Genomic DNA, 20,534 nt, shown 5'->3' on the forward strand with positions numbered 1-20,534 from the left:
CATAAAAACATCCTAAACTTCTGTGGATAGAATCTCATTCTGAGTGTCCTGCATCTGTTTGGAACCTGTAATTAATGTCTGTTAAATGCTCAGAGAAAACAACATTAACTACATTTAACACCTAATTTTGCTTTTATTGAAATGGAAAGGCTGGAATACTTCACTGAGAGAGACCATTGTTGAAAAAATCCCCAAACCACAATCTCCAAACCTAAAAAATTTCCTTACCAAGCTCTGTTTTCCTTCCCCCTCTTCCTCTAGAATTGCTTCCGTTAGACCAAGAGTACTGTTATACCAAAATTGTTCATCTCCTCCCAGAAGCTGTGCTTTCTCAAGGAGTGCTTTAGCTTGTCTGTGGTTTCTTTCCAGGTTAGCCAACATAGCAAGTAAGTACAAGCACCTTGACAAATCAGATAGGGCCCCCAATTCCTAGAAAGAGAGAGATGTTATCTATACACTCAAAATCCACTACTGCTATTTGTATTTTTGTCTGTCCATATTTTATATTAATCTTAAAGAAACAGAGAGCAAATGCTATTCCCCCAAGTATCTGCTGAATTTCTTAGTTATTCCTTATGGTACATCTACTTCATATTTCTTTCTGTTCCCATACCTTCTATTGCACCAGTAAAATAAACTATTTTTCTGCTATTATTTAGTATGTATATATCTGCTAGTGTTTGTCAGCGTCTGATGAAGAAATGTGACATTGAAAGACTTTTTTGTCAATGGTACAGATACACTGGAGTTCCAGGAAATTCACAATGTTGCTTTACACTAGTTATATAACTTGTCCTGTATAAGGAACAAATAATGTATAATATTTGTATACTAGCATACAGACATACAGGATTCTATTGACAAATTACATAATTAAAATTACTGTTCTCCCTAATGTATTTTGAACTTTCCTCAATATACAATGCTTAATTAATGCTTTATAAAGAGGCATGTATTATTCATTAATATCATTCACATATTATTATTCAAAGTATTCATGATTGTACTAAATTTACACAGGCCGTGTTTTCTTACAGGAGAAAAAATATTACACAAAGTAACAGGATATCAATTCCATTTTCTTTAAATAAAAGCTTTACTGTAATTACTATATTTCAAAAACTTTTATAATGGAGCAAGGGCTAAAGTGGATAATGTTAGATATAGGGAAAATATCTGTAATGTATAATCCTTTATAATAATAAGATGATGCTAATCTGTTAGGTGGAACACTTATATGGACACTTATTTCAGATCTGCCATAATTCTAGGAAATAATTTCAGTTTTATCAAAAATTGCAGTAAATCCATAATGAAGCTCAAAATTAAATAATCAGACTTTCAAACAAGTAAAATATGGAGAGGATGGGGCTAAATGCTCTCTCTCTCTCTTCTGAACAAACCTTGAACTCTTCCCACCTATTTAATCAAATATGGTTGAAATATACCTGTATCTTCCTAGGCTACTACAAAGCAGATGGAGATGCTGACACTACTTCACAAATTTATATAACCTTCAGACAACTCCCATACAGTTGGACTGAAATGCCATATATTTAAATGTACATATTATATATGTTAAATGTAATAAGAAATTGGTTTGGGGTGGTGGGAGAAGGCTCAGCTTTGTAGTTTGATTATTATTTTTCTGACGAATAATTGCATTTTCCCTACACATGTCATTAGCGTTTCTTTTCCTATTTAATTTGTATTGTACCTGAGTTGCAGCATGGGCCTCTGAAAGCAGAAGCCTTGCTGGCTGATACAGGCCTAGCTGAATCAGTACTTCAGCTTTTTCAAGCCACAAGCGAGGAAAAGAAAGTGCACTCAGTCCTTTTCCTGTTACTGCATTTACCTCAAAACCCTGAAAAAATTAAAGAAGTATTACATCTTCATAAACGTCAAAAAACCTGGAAGAATACAAGTTGTTAACTGTGATATCCCACACCTCAGCTGTATTTGTATTTTCTAACTTCAAAATTTAACATTATATTACAGGAACAACAGGTAGTTTATGAGATTTGGATTTTACAATCCTCAAAAGGCATTGAACTAGTAAGTAGATATTATTTAAACTAACTGTATGACAGATTAACTACTTCAGAAATGCTGCTGTCACAAAGTTGACTTTTGGTAATAACTAAAACTAAAAGAGGAATACTATTTACAACAGCTAAAAGAGGTGATTTGAGAGGGATTAGTAATTAGAAAAACAATGCACAAGTATGGAAAAAATATACAAAGAGAGCAAAATGGTGTGATGACAATCCAGACAGCATTGCCACAATAAAGAGCAAAGTGGAGGTAAGCGTTAAAGAATCAGTAAGTCAATTATCTCCCTAAAAAAGAGACAGGAAAGACAGAGCTGAAATACTTGCATGCCCTTAAAACAATATGTAAGCAGAAGCAAAACAGTACATGCTGATGTAATGGAGAAAGAAGAGAAAAAACAAGAACAAAAGTGAATACAGTATCTTTTTTGCTTCTCAGTCTTTTTAATCCATTTGCATTAGTCCCCAAATCCATTTGTAGGAAAGTAGCTTTACTTTGTATGAATAAAGATTCCAATCTTGTTTCTCCTCAATATAAATAATATGCCAGGCAAACCTCAGCTTCAGATGATTGCTAGCAGAATCTTGATAGCATGCACTTTTCATTATTTTTGTGTTCATGTATTACTCAAGTATTATCTGAAAACAAACTAGCAAGTGCATTTAAAAAAGGGGGAAGAGTAACTTAGTATAGAAACAGAAGCAGAAATAAAAACCTTTTCCCTTGAAGTAAGGATATTCTCATTCCTACTACCATTAAACTGAGCATTTTCAAATAGTACTTTTCTTTCTTCTGTCTTCATGCATACATTTTTTTCTTTTTTCAGTGCAATCTCTTGCCTACACCTAAATCACAAGAATGAAAAAGTAAACTCAAGTATATTTGAAAAAGAATTTCATAACAAAGTATTAGTGTGCAAGGAATCTTTACCATATACTGCTCTGTAGATAAACACTGACCAAACATGCACAGAATTTTAGGGCATAGCTAAAATACCAAAGGTGTGTTACAAGATAAATTTTTTCACTATTTTCCCTCAATAACACTTATCAACTGTAGGGAAAACAGTCCCAAATAAATACCCCCTCAGCAGTGAAAATACATACATTGCTTGCTCTAATTCACTAATGTATACGTCTCCAGCAGCTTTCTCATGATACACAGATGCCTGACTCAGTTTTAAATCTGAGCATATCAGGGCAATCCTACAAATAAAAAGAAGAAATGTTTAAGAAACAATCTGAACCCTTCATATGTTGCTTCATATAAGCACATTATATATACATAGCACATATTCCCCATTTGTCAATCCTACCTTCTAGTGTCTTGATTAATGCTGGCAATGACAAAGATTGTAAATAAAAGCAGGGAAAATTACCCATGGACAGAGGTCACAGAATCAAAGAACAGTTTGGGCTGGCAGGAACTTCTAAAGATATCTTATCTTGAGATGATCTTTGTGAAAGATGCCCTTGCATCCAGTCGGACTTTGTCCAGGGATGGGACATCCACCAGTAGCCCCAGTCTAGTCCATCAAACCTGTATCACTCCAGCTTAATGGCAAAAATTAAGTACTGAAAGTATGAAAATATTTATATGGTTTCACAATAGCATGCAACCACCTCCACCCTGCCCCTCCATGTGTATTTGCTAATCTACTTTTCTGTCCTGATTTAAGAGTAATATATGCAGACACATCTGTCTAATCATGTACAGACATCAGGTCATAGATATATATGGAATACCATGAAATAAACACAAGTATTGAGGAATCAACAAAAAAAAACCTGTCTGGCAAAACTTGGCTGAAAATAATTTCCTACCAGAAAGTCCCTTTTAGTCTTGTAAGAAAGCAACTCAGTAATCAACTGGCAGAGAAACAGGTATATTTGCATACATGAATATCTACTCTGTCCAGTGGGATCAGTTTCAGGCATTTTAAAGGTTCATTATGTGGTACTCCATGAACCATCAGAAAATAAGGAAACAATTATTACTTATGACTGTTACTAATTAGGCAAACATTATTTAATACCCATCAAAAAAGCATGATAAAATGCTTTAACTAAAACAGCAAGAATTTTCAATTGCATGCATATTAAATACTTTTAAATCACAACTTTTAGGGGTTATCATCCATAAAAAATAACATCATTTTGGTCACAAAGACAAGTCTCTCTAAAAATGCACTTACCAGAGCAACTTCTTTGTGCCCTTATGGTGGAGAATTTATTTTTGATGCAAATAGGGAGCCCGCCTTTTGAATACTTAATAGAGAAGACTTTCATAGAAATTTTCTTGACTTTGCTTTTTTCAGTTAGATGACAATAAGGCATTTCAAAGATTTTTCACATGAAAGTGGCGTGACTTCATAATCTAATATGCTTTCCACATGGGTGATGATTTTTGTAACAAATAAATTTAGTGGCTTTAATCCCACAAACCTATTCACCAAAATTCTACTAAAATGCATTTAAAAAGAAAGGAAAATAAATAAAAATCCATTACAAATATAAAATGGTAAGTCACAAAAATTTTTGTTACTACTTGGTGAGATATTAATGGATGGTCCAGTCCATTCAGTTTCTCTTTCATTTAAAATAAATAAAGGATACAAACCGAAGGTGATAGAGATCAGCCAGACTTCTACATTCCAGCACTTCACTAGCAATAACTTCAGCTAGCTGAAAGACTGGAAGAATCAAGTGGGGGCAAAAAATTTTCTGTAGTTCTCTTGATAAAAGGTCCATAAAATACAAAGTGCAAGTCTGAAAAGAAATTTTTTAAAATTCAGTCAGTATAAACATAATTTTGTAGAAAATAAATTTTAAATTAATGACTACATCTTCACTTCCAAAATAATCCTGAAAAAAGACATAAAGAAACTTTCTAGCTGAAAGAGCAGCAAGGTACACAGAAAGCTGGTGTCTCTTCTCTAAGTTAGCTTCATTTCAGCATTCAGGGGATAGGCTAACACCTCGAATTATTAATGAATACGACAATACAAAAGTATTTGGGACAACTGTCTGAAAATACACAGACAGAAAAACTAAAATAAAACCATTTTCTGGTACTGATTTATTCCTAAATAGTAAATGCTCTAGATTTTTGAGGAGTATACTTACAGGTTTTGGGAAATTATCCCAGTGAATACCATAACTATTTGTTTTCTGTTTAAAAGTATCTCTGATTTCATTGGGACAGTCATACTGGGCCCATTCTTCCACATCTGCTGGTAAGTTATCAACTGATTCTTTCCCTTTAGGCTTCTCCTTTGAAACAGAAACTTCAACCTATAATAAAAACAAGAACACTTACGAGATCAAATCAACAATCCTATTGGTATTAAATATTCAGCTAAAAAATGAAAGATTTTGCTTAATGTCCTTTAAAGTTTTGTCAAATTTGGTGTGGTTTTGGGATCTCTAGACCGTGGGTTTTACAAAACAGCAGCATCTTGACCAAGGCAGCAAACAAAAGAAAAAGTATTTGTAAATTCATGATGTCTGAGATGTGATCAAGAGTGGAGGAATGATCCACAGATTCACAGAGAAATTCTTCCCAGGTTAGGAGAGTGGGTACAGTAAAGCATCTGAACAATTCACCAAAGGACCCCAGGGAAACACCTCTAAGAAAGTGTTGTTTTAATTCCACAGATAAGTGGGTCTTACTTGTTTATCTTTCTTTCTGTCCTTGTCTTTTTTAGGAGTTTTTGACTGCACTTTCTGATGACTTGTAGGTTGTGGAGTCTTTGAGAATGCTTTTGTAATAATCCCTGATGCTGACAATGACACCTAGATTATCAAATAATTACATTTAATTAATTTCAATTTGCAATATTAATAAAAATAATAATCTCATTTTCCAGTAATAGTTATTATCCACTGCAAGTCAGTATCTACAGCTATTAACAATTGTCACATATCATAGTCTGCTTGCATAATAGTTTTCCTCAGTAAAATAACAATTTCAGAGACTCCCTGATGCTTGAATTTTTTATACAAGCATGGCAATGCAACTAAGCAGCAGAACTGTCAAAAGACAAGATCATCCTTGGGGTAAATACTACACTACCTTTTTTTAACTTATATGGTTGAAAATGGAATTCGTTTTTTCAAACCATTTGTCCAACTAGCTTTATTTTCTGCAAGGGATGAATTTTATAAGGAAGTAATCTGCAAGATGGCAGAGTCACTCTGTGCTCTTTCTGGGTCAGTCTTTTACAATGCTACTACTGAATATTATATTTAAAAAAATTCTGAATATGTAAGCATACAAAAGAATTAATCAAAACTTTCTCTGTACAAGCAGGAGCATAGATTATAATCTTACCTAAAATTAAAAAGAAACAAAAAAACCCCAACAACAAACAAAACCAAAACCAACTAAACAAAAAACCAACCAAACAACAACAAAAAAAAAACCAAAAGCCACATTAATTTGAGAAGACTAATATGTTTTGCTGGAGGAATCAAGACTAGAATACAAAATACGAAGCAAAAAATAATGCTGGATACTCAAAGCAAAACAAAATTTCAAATTAAAGGTAACACATCTTTAAAAAGTCAGAGGCAGCTGATTTTTTCAGATAATTTTTTTAAGATCTTCTACTGACTTATTTTTGGAGTCCCAGTGTTAACTAAAGAGCCTGCTTTCAGGGGGATGTCTGCAGCCAGGTCTGCTTTACTTTGTCAAGCCAAAACAAGGTATCCTGAAGTACTTTAATTCCTTTAATACCATATGGTTATTTCTTTTCTCACAATACCGTTCAGCTGTAAATATGATTCTTAGTATTACTATCAATATCTTACAACTGGCACTGATGGCAGCATCAACTCTTAGTTTTAATAGCTTATTCAAACAGTAGTACTCTCTTCAGGTAGTTTTTTTTCCCTAGTAAGATGCACAGTCAAGCGCTGGATATTAAAAGTTATGCTTGTGTAAATTTAAAAACGTCAATATTCCATTTTTACTTTGCAAATTCCTGTCTCACATCACATATTACATTGATTTTTATTTTATTTTAAATTCTTGCTCATAATTATCACAAATAAGTGGTAACAAGTTGCAGGCTTTCACTTCTAATTGGAGTAAAATGATATACAAGCCATAGCTTACCAATCTACTTGGTAGGTCCCAACTGAGACTGTTCCTATAATGATTTGTTGCATTACTATTATCAAGTACATATTTAATAACTTCAAATATTTACTTTACTTAACATATAATTGTTTTCCTATGATCATTGCTGCGATTCTGAATAGCCATTTCAATTGGGCATGTCTATGAGAAGTGAAGTAGATCTGATTGATTTGAAATGCTCTAACTATGAAAAAGTAATTAGAGAAATCAATCAGTGAACACTGCCGGCCTCCACAATCCTTTTCAGTCAAATGACAGTCCTTTTGGTTCAATTTCATGAAGGTCCACCTTCAGAACTGACAGAAATGTCTTCAGTATGCATTCTGCCACTACTGAGATTCCTTAACAAATGAAAAATATGAAATTTGAGAACCTATTGCACAAAACATATCAATGGACTCCTGAGAAACAACGGCCCACTGCTTTTACCCTTAGTGTCTCCTCTCTGTTTTCCTGAGAGAAACTATTTTCTTGCTTAATCCTTAAACCTGAGAAAATACACTAACTGCACCATAAAACACAAAACTCTTAAGGGCAGAGTTAAACACCAAATGAATAGCTGCTATCATAACTACATGAGGAAATGTAAAATATACTAGCCACATTATTATAACACAATACAACATATAATCTCATACAATCTCACCTGCCAGATACGGATGATACAGGCATAGGCCATCAAACAGTGCTGCTGATGAAAAGAAGATCCATGACCAGAAAATAAAGCCATTAATGTCTGTGCTCTAAACAAAGCTTCCAGTTGTTTAATATTACTCAAATCTTCCAAATTCATTTGGGGTGTGGTACCATTTGCTCCATTGTCCATCTTAGCATTTTCTGTAGGCAACAATTTTGGTATAGCATTGCTTTCTGCTAAAATAAACCCAGCAAACACATGCTCACAGTGACAGCATTTTAAAAATGTATTTAAAAGTTTAAATTTCTGAATTGAAAATAGAAATACTTAGGGAAAGAAAAGAAAAATGGAAATCTATCTGCTAAAGATGTTCTTGTTAAAGTGATGCAATGCTACTCGTACCATGTTTTTAATAGACAATGTAACAGTTCTGTATAATAAATTATGTAAGCCTGATAGAGAAATTAAATCCTCAAAAGGCTGGACCAGATGATCTTCTGAGGTTCCTTCCAACCTGGGCTGTTTTATATTTAAATCTAATTTCCCTTATTATATTACTTGAATTTCCATTAAGAGCTTTGCAAGGATAGTAATCATAAGCAAACTGCGGAATCTGGGTGGCTTACAGAACTAATACAAAAACACTCTGCTGGGTTCAGCACTGGCTGGATGGCCGGTCCCAGAGGGTGGTGAACGGTGCTGCATGCTGCTGGCAGCACAGTCCCTCAGGGCTCTGTGCTGGGGCCAGTTCTGTTCAGTATCTTTGCTGGTGACATGGATGAAGGGATTGAGTCTTTCATCAGTAAGTTTGTGGATGACACTAAGCTGGGATCGTGTGTTGATCTGCTGGAAGGTAGGAGGGCTCTGCAGAGGGACCTGGAATGGTTGGATGGATGGGCTGAGTCTAACAGGATGAAGTTTAATAAATCCAAGTGCTGAGTACTGCATTTTGGCCCCAATAGCCCCCTGCAGTGTTACAGGCTGCGGCCGGTCAGTGCCCAGGCACAGAGGGACCCGGGGGTGCTGGTGACAGCCGGCTGAACATGAGCCAGCAGTGTGCCCTGGTGGCCAAGAAGGCCAATGGCCCCTGGCCAGTATCAGGAATGGTGCAGCCAGCAGGAGCAGGGAGCTCATTCTGCCCCTGCGCTCAGCACTGCTGAGGGCACACCTCGAGTGCTGTGTCCAGTTCTGGCCCCTCAGCTTGGGAAGGACCTTGGCTCACTTGAGGGTGTCCAGAGGAGGCTGGAGAGGGGCTGGGAACACAAAGCCTGAGAGGAACCCCTGAGGGAGCTGGGGGTGCTCAGCCTGGAGAAAAGGAGACTCAGGGGTGCCCCCATCACCCTCACAGCTCCTGAAAGGTGCCTGTGCTCAGCTGGGGCTGGGCTCTGTCTGCAGCAGCACCGACACAACCAGAGCTCACAGCCTCCAGCTGCACCAAGGGAAATACAGGTTGGATATTAGGAAAACGTTTTTTACAGAAAGGGTGATAAAGTTCTGGAATGGCTGCCTGGGGAGGTGGTGGAGTCCCCATCCCTGGATGTGTTTAAAAAAAGCCTGGATGTGGCACTGGGGGCCAGGGTTTAGTTGAGCTGTTGGGGCATGGGTTGGACTCAGTGATCGTGAAGGTCTCTTCCAACCCAGTGATTCTGTGAATTCTATGAAAACTTAAATCACCACAGGACTGTTAAAAAAAACCCCAACAGAACCGCTAACAGGAAAGTATGAACAGAAGGTTGTTACTGTTACTAATCAACTGTGTGATAGAGACACTGCATATTTATCTTTCTCAATGAAAACACCAGAGGTACTCGTCTGATCCATGTCGTCTATCCACACAAAAACCCAGCAGAGCAGATGTTCACTAATACCACACAGGACAGTATGGTTCCAGAAATCAGATACTTTTTTTCCCCAAATGAATATTGGGGTATCCTATCAGAATAGATCACTAAGGTCATACCAGTAAAAGCAGATATTCGTGTGAAAGGAGCAAAGAATTTTTACAGTTACAAAGTACTTGAAGCCACACATTCCTTTGAAAGTCATTTTTGAAAAATTAATGCTAAGATAAAGCCAAGGAAAGGATAATGGACTTGGGTTCCCAAATCTTGCCATAGAAACTATTTCCTTCAGTTTCATCTGTCCCTCCATGAGAACTCACTTGAAGCAAACTGTCCAGCATTGCTTTCTGGTAGCATCTCGGATCTCAGGAATCCCTGTGCCAGAGGGATGCAGTATCTTACTGTATCAAAGACTGAGGGTAATTCTCCATAGAATAACACAGAATTCACAGATAAACTGAACTTGCATTGAATAAATGACAGTAAGTGCACGAGAAAATACAAGCAAGCTTGGGCCATTCCTTTTGATAACTAAGCTGCAAATTTAAAATCTCACTTGTGTTTCCTGCTGAGAAATTGCTCTGAAGGAGAAACACCCATTACATACCTTCCTCTTGTGAGGATGGCATAGGGAATTTCATACAAAGCAGAAGATCTACTGCCCACTGCAGAGGTTTAATAGCATCATTGAGGGGAAACTGATTACAATATAAGCATTCAGCAAATTCCATCAGGTAATCAACTCTCTGCCATTCATCTTCTTGTTTCTATAAAAGTAATAAAGGAGGAGTTAATTTGTATTCATTTATATAAACCATCAAAATTATATTCTTAAGTTTCAGGTAGTCTTAACAGAAGCAAAAAACAATAATTTGACATCAAGCAGTTTTATTGGCATCACATAATCAGAATTATGATAAACGGAATGTAACAGAAAACTCCACCACAAGTTAGATCTTCGTTTTATTAAAACCACTTACTACTCTTAGACATTTTTCTTTGGCAGAACTCAATGAAAATTCTCCTGGATATGAAGATTCAACCATAGAGAGTTTTCTTACTGAAGAGTAATCTCAAAGTCATAAAAAGCAATGGTCAAGTATATGGCCTCCCTACCCATTCAGGAACTTGCAGTCCTATGACTCACTTGAGAAACATCATTCTATCAGCATGGGAACAAACAGTAAGAACTGACAAACCTGCAAAGCAATGATTGCATTTTGAAAACAGCTTAACTGCCCAACAATACTTCTGGAGACTGTTACCAAGTGTCGCCACACATGTGACAAGTAATCTTCACTTTCATGACTGGCTTTCTGAATGGCCATCATAAAATTGCATCTTGATCCTGCCCTCACTGCAGCCATAAGTTTGAAAATCAGGCTAGAAAAAAGATCAAACAAATTACAAATTACTTGCATCTGTACCTGTAAAGTTACTTTGTGAGTAAGACACATATACTAGCTCATATCTGTATAGTACAAAGATGCAAAGCTTATAAATTGGCATAAAAGGGCACAAAACCAACTCAGACAAGATTATATAAACAGTTTCCCAAATAATTTTGTTTCCATTTAATGAAGAAGGGTTTGCAGTTAGGAAAACTAAAGCTTCTGCTATATAGCCACATTTCATGCATCTATTTGCTTGGGAAGTAAGATACCACTTTTATATAAGTTTTTAAAAAATAAAATGTACAAGTATTAAATTCACAAGTATTAGCAGATTAATGATAGGAAGCACTGCCTATGTGTGTCTTTTTCATGGAAAAGACACAAGAATGCTTTGTGTTGTAAGGACAGGCTGCTCAAAAGTAATCCTAATACTTTTCCAATGCATATAAAATGAAAAATACTCAAAAGTTTTATACTTCTTAAGAACCAAAATGCTTATTTTAATAAAAACAAGTCAACTAGCTTACAGTTTGTGTCTTTTCTGAGGCAAAACTTGAATAGCTTCATCCAGGAGTTTTAGTGCTGTCTCCCAGTCAGCTTTATCAGCATAGATGTGAAATAACAGACCATATAAGGAGGTTCTTAATGTCAGATCTTCCTCAGCACCTTTGAAGTATGTTCAAATGATTTATTAATACACTGCAGAATTAGAATAATTATTACAAAATACTGGGTTTTCATTTATTACCAGATCAACAGAAAGAAGAACATGCCTGGGAGAAAGTATCCAACTGATAACCCAATGTTTTGAAAATCCTTTGTAATCCACTGATGCAAAGGACATGTATCTTTCTTTTCCTTAAAAAAAAAAAGAAAAACAAAACCATCAAAACACAAAAACCAAAACAAAACACAAAAAACCCCTTTATCTTTCAGTTAACATATATCTCTAAGTATTATTGAACTTTTGTTTTGTCTGTGAACGGGGCCATATCATTGATATGAAAAATATGCTGTAACTTAAATAGTTCCTTGACCAGATGAAAGCTACAAGCATTTCTCAGAGTGAGTCCTATACTGCAAACCCAATACAAAAATAACCAGACTTAGTAATACTAAATTACTTACACTCATTAAATAACATTAAATCCTGAAGTACTCTCAGAGTCACAGAGCAGCTGAGGTTGGCAGAGATCCTACAGAGCTGTCTGCCTACACGCCTGCCTAAAGCAGGCTCCACTCTTCACCTGTGAAAATTTGATTATCACAATTCTCACCCAAAGGTCAAAGACCTGCTGCTTCCCTCTCCTCTACAGCACAATTCTGCATCTTCAAAGAGAAATTTACTGTCTTGTTTCTCAAACAGATCCATATATGATACACTAACCATTAAATTAATGTAGGATGATGCTAAGAAGTTAACTAAGCTGTAGCCACAACATTTGGGTAAGTATTACATTAGCATCATCAAAGATTTGCCAGATTTGGTATACTAAGCATTTACATCCACGAAGGCACCAAGATTGTCTAATTTAGTGGCCTTCTACAACGGAGTGGCTGCACCAATGGACACGAACTGCAGATGTCATCCACTTGGATTTCTGTAAGGCCTTTGATATGCTGGTCTGTAACCTTGCTGCCGCTGAGTTGGAGATAGAAGTCTGATGGTGGTGGATGGTTTGATGGATGGACTACAGTCACTGGCTCAATGTCCAAACGGCTCAGTATCCAGAGGAAACCAGTTACAACTGGGATACCTCGAGGGATACCAATACCAGGGATACTGGAAGCAATATTGTTCAAACCTTCCTTGCTGATATAGCAAGGATTGGATTGAGTGCACCCCCAGCAAACCTGCTGATGACACCAAGGTGAGTGGTGTGGTTGATTGATGAGAGGGAAGAGATGTCACCTAGAGGGAGTGACAAGCTCCATGAGTGGGCCTGAGGCAACCTTTAGAAGCTCAACAAGATCAAGTGCAAGGTCCTCCACCTGAGTCAGGGCAAACCCCAGTTTCAGTGCAGCCCAGGAGATGAAACAAGAGCAGTCCTGTGGTGAAGGATAGGATTTGGGAGTACTGGTAGATGAGAATCTGGACATCTGCTGGTAGATCCTTCTCCAGATGTGACTGCATTTAAAAATTGACTAGTTATCCTGGTCAAGAACCACTGGAGAGCAGCTCCTGCCTCTCACAATGGTTACTACAGTGTATATGTATTTTATAAACTCAGTAACTCCAGAAATAATCAATTATAGAGCACTCTGTTAACAGGAATTTTTTTCCTTAACTGCTATCAGAAGTCACTAATTTCTAACTCATAAGAATTACTAACATTTTTGCAGACAAAAAATACCTATGCTACCTGTAACTGTAAATTTTCATTATCTACATAAAATTACTTCTTAATACCACTTATTAAGGATTCACTCTGAATTTATGCTGTGGTGGAGAGTTAACTATATACACATAATTAAGTATTCCTTTTTACTGGTTTTAAAAGTATCTCTACAAATGACAAACTTTAGGACTGTGTCTATGGGCAATTACCGTTATGCATCTAAACACTGTCAAAGTTCCATTAAACCCACAATTATCACTGTGCTTTTAAGTAAACACTGTTCTCATCAGTTCCTACACACCCAGAATAAGCAGGCCAGTCACCATCACTGATTATTTGTGATTTATACATGGCTTGATGAGAAATCAAAATAAAGGTTTCTATTCTTGTATGATCCCACTTGATCTGAGATGCAGACCCGTATTTGTATCACTAAGCTTGAATGCAAAAGTCATCAACAATTGTGCCCATGGAAATATACAGGAAAACTCACAGCAGCTCCACTGACATGTAAATCAAACCAAGAAAGAGAAATGGATAAGCTCTGTGGAGTTTTAAAGTAAGAAAAGTTGTAAATGTGCATGAAGTTTCAGTGTGCAGAAGAAATTCCACCTCGTGAGATGTGTTATATGACACTCATCACCTGCATACCGTTTCAAGAGGATAACTTTCTTGGAATACACATGCTGCTCATAACCAACAAGTATTTAATTTTATCACAGATTTCCAGCACAATCTAAATTCTGACTCCTTCCTACTGCCAAAGTCCCAAACAGTCTGTTAAAAACCTGAAGATATGGAGAGCAAAACCTTCCTTTTGCAGGTAGAAAAAATTTAAGTCTGCAGGTGGGAGAAACCTTAATTCAGTAACTTTTTTTCCCCTGAGTTAGTGTTTTAGGATCTGTTATCATATTTTCCAAATCTATTATCATACTTGCCAGAAGTGACTTCTAAAAATTCTTTTTTGTAAGCTTCATGAAGTGAAACACTATAGTGGAAATCAGACAGCAAATTACTTTGCAGAAAATTGTTGAGAGCTTGACAACTGCCCAAAACCAAAGGAATCACCAAATGGAATACAAGAGTATGTGACTGCAGGTAAGAAACCAGAAATGTGTTTATGACAAATAAGTCACTTTTGCCTCTTAGGAAAAGTATCCTGAAGTTTCTTTACCATCAGCACCAATCACTAAAAACAAGCAATACCTATTAGAAATTCTCACCTGTTTGTTTTTAGATTCTGCTTTAATTATGTTCTTAAGAATTATTTTGGTAGGTTCTTTAAACTGTTCTCGGTCATGTGGTGAGCCTAGCAAAGGTAAAGTTGCATTCCAAAAGTGTGCTGCTGCAAACATTACAAGGGAATAATTTCCAGCTTCACCTGCATGCCTGAAGAAAAGGAAACAGAACTTCATAAGGAAGAACAGCCACACTTAAGCTATAATAAAAAATTTTACTTTTAGGAACATTTGGATTTAGCTGATCTATGGATCACCTCAGCAATGAGGTCTTAGCATAAGAGCTTCATAGAAAAGCTATTTTCCATTTTTGTATACCAAACAATTTAACACACTCAGCAGAACTAGGAATAAGTAAGTAGCATATTAATTATAATAATTAATTTTACTGTATTTCTACATAATCTTAGCTCAAGAGCATTCATTTAAACAATAGCAGAAGCCTCCTCAAGATGTTCTCGTTGGAATAATGTACTTTATTTGGCTTCCTATAACATCAATTTCTCGTTCCAAAAAAACATTAAAAAATAAAACATAATAATTATTACTGTACTGTGGATTTTGCTTAGTACAGTACCACTGTAACACAAGAATATGGCCCAAATGCCACTAGCTGCATTCAAATTGCTTTGAGAATATTTCTGCAAAAGATACTTTGAATTAATAAAAGTTAATAATCCTCCACATTGTGACACAACACAGTACTCATCTGAGTGAGAATAAAGCCTGGCATTTTGGTGAAAAATTACAGATTGATGTAATCACCAACTGATTAGCGTTACTGTTTTAAAAAAAGCACTTTTTTGAAACTGTCAATATGATCACCCTCTAAACAGCACTCTTTAAATCACATTTAGATTGCTATATCCAGCTCTAGGCCACCCAATACATGCCAGACATGGAGAAACCTCAAGGAGCTCAGGGAAGCGCCACTGAGATGATCCAAGGACTGGACTGCACTTGCCTTGAGAAGAGGGCTGGTTGAAGGGGTGGCTTTAGGAGTCCTAACAAGGGGAAGTTTCTCAACAACCTAACAAAGTTAACGAGAAGCAACAGCCAGGCCTTCCCATGAATGGCAGGACAAGCAAGAACAGGCAAAAGTTAAAATGAGAAAGGTGCAGAAATGTCCCCCATGGGTACAACCACTCAGTGCAGCAGGTTCTTCACAGAAGCTGCATGTCTCCACAGCCAGGCTGGATAAAGCCCTGGACTGGCCCTGCTTTGAGCAGGAGTCTGAACTAGATCCCTTCTGAGGATGGTATGATTCTCTGACACTACAAAGTCAGCTATGTGGAAAGTAGTTGATAAATTTACTGAAGTGCAGAAATCTGTCAAATCCTTTGTTAAAGATTTCAACTCACAATTACGTTGATTTTTATCAGTCTTGGGAGAAAATATGATGATCATCGAAACAGTAACTAAATTTTAGATCTGTTTTATGTTAGTTTTCTCTCAAAATAAAACATACCTGGCACTCTGAACAAAGGTTTTCGATGCTGCTACACGCAGATGTTTTCTTCCAGATAAATTCTCCATTATGCTCTTTCCTTGTATACAGGCCGCAATGCTTAACATTTCTTGTCTCACCCTGTTACCAAGCCTGCATAAAGGCAAATATTTCAAGAAGTGCTAAGTCTTACAGGCTAAGATCATACCAATTCCTAGCAATGATGTATTCAAGTTGCTTCTATATAGATGTCCCTTGCTTAGGAAGTTACAAATCCTTTTATTGAGTTTTCTTTTAAAAATAACTGTGAAAATAACCGAAAATAACTGTGAAATCAGATTTTAAAAACCTATTACCTATATTCAGAAAAAAGAACATAGATTTATCATTTTCTCCATATTTTTCACTATTGTACATCAAAAAAATATTAGGTCTAAGTCAAATTTATACACCAAGCAATTAAAAACAGAAATCAGGAAAATGAGACAATTTTTGATACTTTATTTTGAGATTTGTCATGCTTGTGTCTGGTAAAGTATCCCCCGGGCTCTGGAGAAATTGATATGGATCCCACTCCACTACATGTAGAAGGAAATAATATAGATTTCAGTTCCAGAGTTTACCAGTTAAAAATTACTACAGAAATAAATTGATACCATAGGTTAATACCATTGACTAACAGCACCCTCGTAAGAAGAGAGTAACTACGACGTGCAGGAGTTCCCAGTGCCTCGGCTCCCGAGCGCGGGCGCGGAGGGCGCGGCCGTGCCCACCACAGGGAGGTTTGGGTTTGGGTTAGAAGCATCCTCGCTGCCGCAGCAGGAGCTGACCCGGCAGGGCGGCCTCCAACGGCCCCGGGCACGCTCGGCGCTTCAGCCCGGCAAGGCTGCCCTCTGAACCAGCACCGACAGCGCAGGGCTGCACCATCACACATTTCATCCTTCATTCGTTTGCAGACTGCCACATGTGAAGCAAGTAGTCTCTGAATTTCCGTGAAGTTCTGCAACGATCTATTTAATATTAAGATAACTTACTGGGTTTTACGTGTTTTTAAACCCATGTAGAAAACAACTAGGAGTTTCAAGGGAGCAGAATACTGTTTTTATAAGTTCAATTATTTTGCAGAGAAAAAAAAATGAACACTATATTGTATCTGAAATCTTTCACATGTTTATTTCAAACTTCCTACATTCAGAAAAACTGCTATTAAATGGAGTTGATTCTTTCCTCTTTGGATAAAATTAAATTCTACTTTTGGAAGAAATTATTTTTCGAAATAGAGGGCTCAAAGGGTATCACTTTTTTTTATGATAAAGGACTTCACCAATAGATCCATTTATATATGCTTTTTTAAATTATTTTTTTTTAAAGCCAAGTTTCAAAATATCAGTAAAATAAGAGACTGGGCTTTTAAAGGAATTAGTTACATTCCTATTGTGCCCACATGCATAGCTGGCAATTTAGTGCTGTCAGACTACCTGACAGCAGAGCCTGGAATACAGGAACTGCTCGTATCTTCCATCACCCCAGCTTCAACTTGGTCCATGAACTACACAGCCCTTCAGTGTACTAGAGCCAGAGGAGCACTGCAAGCAATTTGCTTTATCAAAAGAAGTAGAACCAGCTATTTTCTGCTTAGAGATTATAAAAGAGCCAAAATACTATGATTGCCAGACACCATTTCAGAGTAGCAGTGCTCCTGGAAGACACCCAAACACACAGATGTACAAGCTTCTGACTCCCTTGGATAGCAAGCTTCATCTATCGGAATGGGGTCCAGAGCCACAATCTGGATCGCCCACTGCCTTTTACTTTCATTTTCATCTGTAGCTGCACAATTTTTTTGGAAAAAAGATTCTTCCATTTTGTTTGTGACCAGACACATTTACCCTCTTTACTTAAAACTTAGTTAAAGTACATTACCATACCATAGGAAATTCTATGTACTTACATGCGATATTTCTTAATATTTCTATTGGGGACAAAATTATCATCTGATTCCAAGATCCTTTTGGAACAAGTCATCACTCTTTTATAGTCTTGTGATACATATGCAAAATATGTAAGTCGAGTCAGTGTCTGCAATTCCACTAAGGAATCTGACCAACTGCATTCTAAAGCCAGATCCAGTAACTAGGATTTAAAAAAAAAAGGATTAAATTAAAGGTTTTTATATGCTTTTTTTTAACAACCTACCTGGGCATGGAACAAGCATATGATAAAGCCATCTAGAAAATGAAAGAGCTACAAGTACAACCAAAATATGCAATAGAGAGGCCTCGTTCACCATGTAGTAAGTACTAACACAGTGTGTGCAAATCCAGGTATAATTATACATGCCTTCTGGCCAGAAGTGTCTGTCAGGACTTGTTCTATGTCCTCAGTCATCTTTCAAAAACCAGTGGAATAAGACTTTCAAAACTCAGAGCCCATTTTAGTTAAGCCGAAAGTAAGAGTGGGACATAGAAGCGGTTTGGCAACAACCAGTAACTGTCGTAAGAAGTTGCTGTGTATGCTGTCACGTGTGTGGCAGCTCGGGAGAGCTTGGGCTCTTAACGATCTTACAGGTCTTTTCCAATCTAAACATACATACACACACAGAGATAGTTACAGATAGTTTCTTTATAGGATCTAAATGGTTTCATTTCATTTGTACATGTCAAAGGTCCTCCTTGTTAGGATAATGGTAATTATTAATTAATTGGTCCAAACGAAGATACTACAACACTGCTATACAAAACTACACCAGTGAAGTGATAGCTAAAGTCAACTCATAATATTTGACATAAATCTGTACACCAACTAGAATCAGATACTTATTTATTCATAAGGACCCAGTTCCTAGTTGTCAGTAATAGCTTGTGGTTGTCCTGCCAACATGCTCCTTTTATTTTACACAGTCAGTCAATAGTAACCAAGTGTAGCTGTGCCCTACCTTGCAAGTGTCAGAAGAAAATTCACTCTAATGTGAAGTTTTCTGTTGAAATGTTGAATGCTTCTAATACAAACCCAAACCTCCCTAAAACTACCCAAGGAGGCTGGAGCCAGGGAGGCTTCAGTGTCTTTTCCCAGGTAACAAGCAACAGGACAAGAGGAAACAGCCTCAAGTCGCACCAGAGGAGGTTTAGGTTGGATATTGGGAAAATTCCTTCACTGAAAGGGAGTCCCCATCCCTGGATGAATTTAAAAGTTGTGTGGATGTGGCACTTGGTGACTTTGGCAGCTCTGGGGCAACAGCTGGACTCCGTGGTCTCGGAGGGCTCTTCTAACCTAAACAACTTTAAGCTTCTATTAAGTTTTCTCCACAAGAAAAATGAAAGGTTAGAAGTATGGTTCTGTATAGAATTCACCTGAACCTGTTATGCTCGTTTGAGGGCTACTGACACAATCTGCTAGAGCAACATAAGCATAAACGGAATATTTATATTCTAATGGTATCTGGTCTTTGGATAAATAAAAATCTCCTGTCACAAAAATCTCCTTCCTGTCATAAATATTTAATCACTTGGTTTAAGAAAATAATTTCAATTCCATTTAAATTGAATTTGAAATCAAATTCATAGTACACAATTTCTTAAAACTCAAGAGCTTATAAAATAAGCCCTAAATACCTGAGATAAGCTAGGAACAGTGAAATCCATGAGACCCAAGCCATTACATGAATACATTTCCAGACCAACAAGAATTCTTCCCAGAGGATTTTGTACTCCATCATTATTCTAAGCAGAAATAAAAAAAAAAAATCACATTCAGAGATTTTTTTTTTCAGGTTAATATTATTAAGAACAATAATTGAGATTAAGTAATAATAATAATAATAATAATAATAATAATAATAATAATAATAATGTTTTATAACCTCAATTTTCTGTAAGCAATTCCTTCTCTCTACTGTGTCCTTAAAATGGTTGGGTTTTTGTCTTTATAGATTTTTAATTAACACTGTGAACTCTGAACTACTAGTTTCAACACTAAAAGCCCATATCAACAATACAATGAAGGCAAATTTCATATGTCATTGTAGGTTTCCAGTATAAAATAAAAATATAAGAATTAAATATGTCTTTCAAGCTTACTAGGTCTATAATGTATATATATAAAGAGGCCATAGTAAATGTTGACATTAATATAGCTGATTTTTCTTAACACTTTTAACGCAGCCATTTTATTATTTTACATTTGTGAATTCAAAATCAATTTTGCTCAACAGTCATCACATGACAAACATCACCATGGCAGCAAATAGCATAAGGAAGAGCTAAGAAATGTAGACTCACTGCTATACCCAATGTGAAAAATTTGCTGTGTTCTGTAAGGAGCTGCAGACAAAATTTATTTTTACATTATGTTCAAATATACAGAAGAAAATGTACCTTGATAATTTCAATCATTATTAAATGAATTTATGAATTTAACTTTTCTTTGTAAAGTTTCAACACTGTGC

General features: G+C 36.4%; 1 protein-coding gene across 1 annotated transcript in view; it reads right to left on the reverse strand.

Moving 5' to 3' along the window:
• CFAP46 (cilia and flagella associated protein 46) overlaps window positions 1-20,534 on the reverse strand; it is a 70,517-nt gene that overhangs the window by 25,137 nt on the left and 24,846 nt on the right. The window contains exons 21-36 of the mRNA XM_059852299.1: window positions 19,702-19,809; window positions 18,042-18,223; window positions 16,112-16,243; window positions 14,629-14,794; window positions 11,840-11,924; window positions 11,594-11,732; window positions 10,872-11,055; window positions 10,280-10,439; window positions 7,841-8,067; window positions 5,724-5,846; window positions 5,178-5,345; window positions 4,672-4,820; window positions 3,159-3,257; window positions 2,768-2,897; window positions 1,718-1,864; window positions 229-429 (exon numbers count right to left, since the gene is read on the reverse strand). Of these exons, the coding sequence (XP_059708282.1) occupies window positions 229-429; window positions 1,718-1,864; window positions 2,768-2,897; window positions 3,159-3,257; window positions 4,672-4,820; window positions 5,178-5,345; window positions 5,724-5,846; window positions 7,841-8,067; window positions 10,280-10,439; window positions 10,872-11,055; window positions 11,594-11,732; window positions 11,840-11,924; window positions 14,629-14,794; window positions 16,112-16,243; window positions 18,042-18,223; window positions 19,702-19,809 (2,400 nt within the window). The remainder of the gene's footprint in view (window positions 1-228; window positions 430-1,717; window positions 1,865-2,767; window positions 2,898-3,158; window positions 3,258-4,671; window positions 4,821-5,177; window positions 5,346-5,723; window positions 5,847-7,840; window positions 8,068-10,279; window positions 10,440-10,871; window positions 11,056-11,593; window positions 11,733-11,839; window positions 11,925-14,628; window positions 14,795-16,111; window positions 16,244-18,041; window positions 18,224-19,701; window positions 19,810-20,534) is intronic.

Source organism: Haemorhous mexicanus, chromosome 7, assembly GCF_027477595.1.
Source record: "Haemorhous mexicanus isolate bHaeMex1 chromosome 7, bHaeMex1.pri, whole genome shotgun sequence".
In the NCBI taxonomy this organism is placed as follows: domain Eukaryota; kingdom Metazoa; phylum Chordata; class Aves; order Passeriformes; family Fringillidae; genus Haemorhous; species Haemorhous mexicanus.